This window comes from Neomonachus schauinslandi, chromosome 1 (assembly GCF_002201575.2).
Source record: "Neomonachus schauinslandi chromosome 1, ASM220157v2, whole genome shotgun sequence".
In the NCBI taxonomy this organism is placed as follows: Eukaryota; Metazoa; Chordata; class Mammalia; order Carnivora; family Phocidae; genus Neomonachus; species Neomonachus schauinslandi.
The window spans coordinates 13562126-13569704 of record NC_058403.1 but is presented as its reverse complement, the minus strand read 5'-3'; the positions used below and the strand labels follow the sequence as shown (position 1 = coordinate 13569704).

At 39.7% G+C, this 7579-nt stretch overlaps 1 protein-coding gene and 1 non-coding gene across 2 annotated transcripts; one reads left to right on the top strand and one right to left on the bottom strand.

The window, feature by feature from the left end:
• Window positions 1–418: 418 nt before the first annotated feature.
• Window positions 419–965, bottom strand: LOC110570040 (keratin-associated protein 8-1). The gene has a single exon (XM_021678011.1). It carries the CDS (start codon window positions 930–932, stop codon window positions 741–743), a length of 192 nt encoding a protein of 63 aa, XP_021533686.1. The 5' UTR covers window positions 933–965; the 3' UTR covers window positions 419–740.
• Window positions 966–3364: 2399 nt separating this feature from the next.
• Window positions 3365–3482, top strand: LOC123323207. The gene has a single exon (XR_006539279.1). It is a non-coding gene; the product is annotated as a small nucleolar RNA SNORA29 (small nucleolar RNA).
• Window positions 3483–7579: the final 4097 nt, after the last annotated feature.

Here is a 7579-nt window from a genome sequence, read left to right as displayed (position 1 = left end):
CTTTTAGTAGGGAACATGGTATTTTATTCTACATTCTTTCATCCCTGGGAGAGGGAACACAGTGAGTTTCATTTGCACTAATATGGAAATAACTGGAAAAAAATATGGAAACAATGTTGGGTTTCCTTGAGGAGGGGAAGGAGCAGTGAGATGAGAAACACCAAGCACTGAGTGGTGTCCCATTGGCCCAAGGATTGGAGGTAGATGCCAGAGGTAAAAGGTGAAGAGAGACTTTTTTTTTCCCTTTACAAGTAGCCCCTTCTTGCCTGTTTATCACACCAGATCAAGGATTATTTGCTTTCTTGTTGCTCCTAAAGCCCACATGAGAAAAATAAATCCACTTCCCTCCCCACTCAATGTAACAGAAAATACGCACACACCAAGAAAGGAAACTGCTCAGGTGAGAGTATTATGCTGATTGAGACAAGTTTATTGAGAATTCAACACACACATCCACAACTTTATCAAGAGTCGTGAGCATGGTGAAAAATTCAGAAGAAATACATGTTTGGGCATCAAGTTTCTGAAAATGTCTCAAAGAACATCATCCAGGGAAGGCAGCTGGAGGCGTCATCTGGTTTTTCATTTTCTTCCCTCTGGACTCTGGCGCTGGGTCTGAGAAGCAGCAACTGGGAGGTGACGGAGCAAAGGAGGACTAAGGAAGGAAGTAATGGAGGGACGTGGAGGGGCGCCTCTCAGCCTTGGGAGAGAAGATTCTGCGCCTCAGCAATTTCAGCAAATCAGTAGAGATCAAATGGCCAGTATCTTCTGTAGCCGAAGGTCCTACAGCCATTGTAGCCATAACCAAAGCCGTAGCCCACTGGGGAGAAGGTGCTGCCATAGCCAGAGCCCGTGCTGTACCCCAGAGGGTAGCCGTAGCTGCCCCAGTAGCATCCTGGGAAGACGGCGCCGGAGAAGGTGTTGCAGGACATGGTGTCAGGAGTGGAAGGCTCAGGTAGCAGAGGAATGTGTCTCCTCTGTGTGATGAGTCCTCCGTCTCGGAACCTTCTTTATATACCCTGGCTGTGGGGTGTGGTTAAAAACACAAGGGCCTCATCTTCATTCTTGACACCATTTTTCATTCTCGAGACCACAAAAAGCTCGTTAATTTGATTTGCTCTTGTGTTAGATGTCTTTACAGCCGGTTAAGGAAGCTCTCACATCATAGAATACAAGGATAGGATCCCTTCAAACAAAGTGTGTCCCTCACTAAAAATGTATTGCAGTGACTTCAAAGCCCTGGCTCCTATAGACCCTAGATGTAATTCTTTGTAAGCAGGCTTCATAAAACCAAGAAATGTTCTGAGGTTGTTAACTCTTATTCAGTCCTCTTGCTCACTGAATTTCCACAACGCACGGGGTAGAATTCAATAAGTATGTGTTGGAATAAATTAATAAATGAAGTAATAATACATAGTGAGTCCAACTAAAACTCGAGGTATTTCTTAGTATTCACTTGGTTAAAGAATTCTCTTTTTGGTAGTGTGCAAGACAAAGGCCATAGGGCTCATAGAAAAGCCTCCTTTTTAATTTTTTCTCTATGTATAGCTACTCTGTCTTAAAAACTGGTTAAAAATTTAATCTTAATTATAATCCCCACCTGAACTGTATCTAACATCACATTTTGAGACCACTGCCTGAACTAATAATCTTATAATTGTAAAAAAAAAAAAAAAAAAAGGAGTTTTTTTAAATTTCTTAAAAGATGTATTTATTTGAGAGAGAGAGAAAAAGAGAGAGCTCACAAGTGAGCTGGGGGAGGGACAGAGGGAGAGAGAGAATCCTGAAGCAGAGTTCATGCTGAGCTGGGAGTGCAGAGCCCAGTGTGGAAATTAATGTGGGGCTTGATCTCAGGACCCTGAGATCATGACCTGAGCCAAAACCAAGAGCCAGCCACTTAACCAACTATCCACCCAAGCACCCCTTGAAATGAATGGTTAAATAAATATGATTTATTTTTAAAATAAATATTGAAAATAATAATGAAGTAAAAAACAGAAAAATGAATGGCAAATTTTATCCTGAAATGTGTATTTTTTTTTGCTGGATCTAATAAAAAGCAGATTATCTGACAAATATGACAATCTTGTGAAGGTGGCATATTAAGTCAACATTTCCTCCCAGGAGCAGGAAGGAAAGTCATTCCTCTCTAAATAGAAATTTAGTTCTCAAGTAGGAGTGAAAGAAGGGACAAGATTGATCAAAACTACTTTGGGTCATGAAAGACCTAATAAACTATTCCAGATATTTGCATTGAGATTGCCCATAATGGCACTTGGTAGAAAACTTACAGAATATACAGCAGAAGAGGACACACAGCACAGAAACAGAAAGGCACAGAGCTATAACGAATCATTCTTAGAAGACCATGGAAAGAATATGTATTACATACTGGACCCCAGAATTTTATTGTAGATCCCAGAGGTAGCTTTCCTCCCTGTCACCAGCAACAAAGACCTAAATTTCTAGGAGTACAAAGAAGTCACAGGTTGAATCCAAAGGCAAGGTGCGACACCTGGAAAAATACAAAACTATGCCAGCATTCTAACCACTAATTGATTAATTACAGGACAGGCATTTTTGAAAATACATGGTGCTGCACTACCATCTTTCTTCAAGAACAAAGTACCATGACCACCTAGGGTGATTTAGCAGTTAAAATTCAAACACTTCATGTGACTTACAGCTAAATAAGTTCAGGGAATTAAAATTAGCTTTGCTCCCAAAATATAAAGGTATTCAAGAGCAGGTCCTTCCCTGAAAGTCACAGAATGATTTACACTATCTTTCTACTCTCATCATATTGCTCTACTCCATAAAGAAAACCAAAAAAAAAAAGAAAAGAAAAAGAAAGAAGGAAAGAAATGATAACCTTAGAGAAAAAGAAAAATGAAACAAAAAATAGCATTATACAATGGGATGGAAGAAAAGATTTGCCAAAGTTCAATTATGATGCTCTGTTGAAATGAATTCTCCCCTCACCTGCTTACCCAATCTGGCAAGATATTAGCTATGCCCTCCCAGGCACAATACCGAGCTCTGTACCTGAGTAGTAATGATGAATAAAAATTAAAATATGCCAGCTTTTTAAAAACTTAGGACCTTGAGGTGCCTGGGTGGCTCAGGCAGTTAGGTCCTGGGATCCAGCCCTGCTCAGCAGGGAGTCTGCTTCTTCCTCTCTCTCTGCCCCTCCCTACTTCTTGTGTGCTCACTTTCTCTAGTCTCTCTCTCTCAAATAAATAAATAAAATATTTTTTAAATTAAAAAAAAATAAAAACTTAGGCCCCATTTATAGCAAATATCCTGAATTTTCTCTAGAAAGTCTACAAAAAAGTCCTAACACAAGAAAGTTTTAGGGAGACACATTATCAGCAAGTCATTTAAAAACATAACTAATTTGGTATAGATTAAAATTGCTGTGATCTGAAGAGGGAGGATTTATTTGTGTCCTCCTCCTCTATGAAGTGGCTGAACAGGAAATAAAATAAAATAAAATAAAAATGAAAAATAACAAAACTAATAGCTAGCTCAATCCTGCATTGGTTCTATGAAAACTATATTCTGACATACGTATATCTAGGGAAGATCTAGGTTTTGTAAAGCATGCAGTTTATACAATGTTGAGAACCCTCTTTATGATAAAGAACATAACAAAAATATAAAATTTAGTACAAAATTAAACATTTGTTAAATGCTAAAAGAAATCACAAAAATTAAACACTAACAAAAATCATAAATATTACAAAATTCCAAAAGGAGTATTTTTACTACTTAACTGCTTGCCATACTTCTATAATATTTTTTCCATAGACTAGCTCCTGACTCCATCATTTCAAACTGTTTTCTCTACTACTCATCCTGCGCTGAATGCCATGGAGCAAATTCATACTGACATATGACCTCTGGTCCTACATCTTCAAGTCAAAAACTTTGGGTTAATTGGGAGAGTGGATGGTAAAGAATTCCTGGAAGCCATTCCCACACAAGGATGTCTCAAAATAGCCTAATGAGACTCAGAAGTGACTGCAAACCACATTAATCTATCCCCCCATATCCAAATTAAATGTATCTCCTAGTCAATTTCTCTTTAAGCCAAATGCCAAAAAGACCCATGGCCCTCCAGAGCCTCCCAACAGGAGGGGAAGTGTGGTGTAGGGAACCCCTCAGTAGAAAGCAATAGCTGTCTAAACCAGTTGCAGTAAAAATGTCTAGCTTTTGTGAGTTTCTGAAAAAAAAACAAGGTCATGTGACATGGAGTTTTGATAAAAAGAAAAATATTATATTGTCACATTAAAAATGACTCAGTATTAGACTAATCATTACTGGGGTGCCTGGGTGGCTCAGTCGTTAAGCATCTGCCTTCGGCTCAGGTCATGATCCCAGGGTCCTGGGATCGACCCCTGCATTGGGCTCCCTGCTCAGTGGGAAGCCTGCTTCTCCTTCTCCCACTCCCGCTGCTTGCATTCCTGCTCTCGCTATCTCTCTCTCTCTGTCAAATAAATAAATAAAATCTTTAAAAAAAATTTTTTTTTAAATAGACTAATCATTACTGGATACTTACTGGTTTGGATAAAGTTCATGACCCCTTTCTTTTTTAATAACAATCTTAAGATATTATTTAATAAATAACTTGATTTCTCTTTTCATATTTCTTTGATTTTAAATAAGGTCTGACATGAATAAAGACAGGAGAAAATCTTGCTCTTTGATTTTCTACAAAGGAGCAGGAAACATACTGTGTACAGATCTTAGAGTCAATTTTAGCATGCACAGTAAGATAGTTCTTGTCTTGTAAGCTTCACAGATAAAGTTTCCAGCTTCAAAATATTATAATTCATTAGTAATGAGAGAGAAATTACAAGGGAATGTTTTAAATGAGTTTTAAAATATATGTCAGTGGTTACTCTGTAATACAAACATGATCTTTCCATTTATCTTTTCAAACACATTCTTACAGACATTTATTAGACATCTGCTGTGTTCCAGGTGTGTTGTTAGGTTCTAGGGATCTGAAGATGAATGAGAAATGGTAATTCAAAGGAAAATGATAAATAAATGAATAAGCAATGTTATACATTCTACCCTGAAAGTCCATACTGCCTTCTGTAGACTTCAGGGATGACGGAGAGAGTGAAACAAGTCTCCTTGAACTAGGGGGTAGTGGCCATGGAAAGCTTCCTTATGGAAGGGATAAATATTTGAGCTGGGTCTTGAAAATGGGTGAGTATTGGTTAGGGGGATAGTGGATTTAGGGAATATTCCAGAAAGAAGGGTTTTAAAGTCTCAAAGGTGTTAAATACTACAGTGTCTTCCAGGAGTCACAGACAATTCAAAGGGACCATAGCCATAGTGACAGGAGAATTAACAGAAGCTGAGACTGAAAAGGTAATCGGAGGCATGTGAAACTGTACGAGCCGTGGAAGCAAAGGATACACCCTAATGCACTCAGCCAGGGGTGGGTGACATAATCAGCTTGGCATTTCAGAAAGATGGCTACTCGGTCAGTGTGGAGAATGAATTGAAATGGGGAAATCCTGGAGGTATGTATGAACACTGGGTTTAAAATTGTATTCACTAGGAATGCTTTTGGCTGCAAGTTACAAAAACCCAAGCTGAAGTCTGCTTATACAAAAAGAGCTTATTTTTCATGACTACTAAGAAACAAGAACACAGGCCATTCCAAGAATACATGCATCAGGGCGTGGCAACGTCAGGGTTCACTGGCTCACTGCAAGGACCCTCTCAGTGCTCTCCCATTGGCTGCAGGATCACTACAGCAGGTGCATGCTTCACATTCTTATGCATCAACATCCAAAACCAGGAAGCAAAAAATAGGACCTCTTCTCCCACAGCTCCTTTGGATTTACTATCTCCAAAGAATTCATTTCATATTTGCCTTACAGTGGATTCCCTCTGGCTCCCATAGTCTAGAACTGAATCACATCTCATGGTTGGGCTGTGAAAAGCATATACTGGGCATTTTCTGCTGCTAGAGTGCAATTTGGTCTCTGCCAACCTAGCAAGAGGGAAAGGAATGGCCATTGGGTTGGTAATCAATAGAATTGCATGAAAACCATCACACTAAGTTAGGCAAGAGAGGATGGGAGCCTAAACTCAGGTGGCAGGATGAACAAGGGGATGAATTTAAGAAATGTTAGACAGGTAGATTTAACAGCTGTGGGCTAAAAATCATCTTTCAGGATTATCACCCAATATCCCCACCGAGGATTCTGATGCAAGACATCCATGAAAGACACTGTGGAAGGAACACCAAAGGGAAGGGCTTCCCAATCTTTTTCCCATATAGCACACACAGTATATTACACATCTTTAGGATATAGTGGAATAATCAGGTGAGACTCACTGAGAGGATACAGCCAGGCCCCAAACTCTGCTGCCCCAGATCCCGCCCAGATCAGCCAGAGGCTGGGACCAGCAGCACCTCTAACACACCTGTAATTCAGTGCTGAGATCCTCCAATTAGGCAGCTCTGTAAGGCACTTGGGACAATTAGAGATAATAAAATAGCCTGTAGAGACAACATCTAATTACTGTTACAGGAAGCATATAAAGAGAACTGTCATGCTTCTATAATGAATGTAAAGTTATCCCAGGGAAGATACTTGCTCAGACCCTTGATTGTAATCCTCCTAACATTGCTTTTCAGTTGCTACTATCTGACAATCAAATACCATGACCCTCAAAATATGACTTCCCTTCAGTTAATTTACTAACTTGCATACAAAATTTAATTATTGTTGTCTAGATCCTCATACTCAGAAACTATCTGGTTTTCAATATGAAAATGAGATCTACACCCATGCTGTGAGATACTATCTGAATAATAAGAATCAATACCCAGGAGTCACCCTTGACACCCCCTCGTTTGCAAATACAATCTATTGCAAAGTGCTACCAATTTTACCTTCTGAAAGTCTCTTGAATCCATTAATTTCTATCAATCTCCATTTCACTATATCTGTTTGTTTCCTATCATTTCCTAATGCTACAAATTACCACAAACTTGGTAGCTTAACACAACACAAATTTGGGACACCTGGGTCCCTCAATCGGTTAAGTGTCTGACTGGGGTTCAGGTCATGATCTCAGGGTCCTGGGATTGAGCCCCGCATCAGGTTCCCCGCTCAGTGGGGAGTCTGCTTGTCCCTCTCCCTCTCCCTTTACCCCTCCCCCACTCATGCTCGCTCTCAAATAAATAAAATCTTTTTAAAAAATTAAAAATAAAAACCACAAATTTATTATCTTAAAACTCCCGTGGCCAGAAGTCGGAAATCAACATATAGTCACAGCTGGTTCCTTCTACAGGTTCTGAGGGGAGAATTTGTTTTCTAGCTTTTTTTAGCTTCTATAGAGCCCACCTGCATTCTTTGGCCCATGGCTCCTTCCCTGCCTCCCTCCAATGTCTTGCTTCTCCTGCACTGTGATCCTCCTCTCTCCCTCTTATAAGGATCACATTGAGCCCACTTGGATAATCTAGGATTATCTCCCCAGATCAAGATCCTTAATTTACCTCTGCCTCACAAGCAGTGAGGTAGTGAGCCTACTGGTAAGGTAAGCT

What these genes read in the sequence shown, in the direction of transcription:
- LOC110570040 (XM_021678011.1), bottom strand. Translation starts at nt 932, where the DNA reads ATGTCCTGCAACACCTTCTCCGGCGCCGTCTTCCCAGGATGCTACTGG.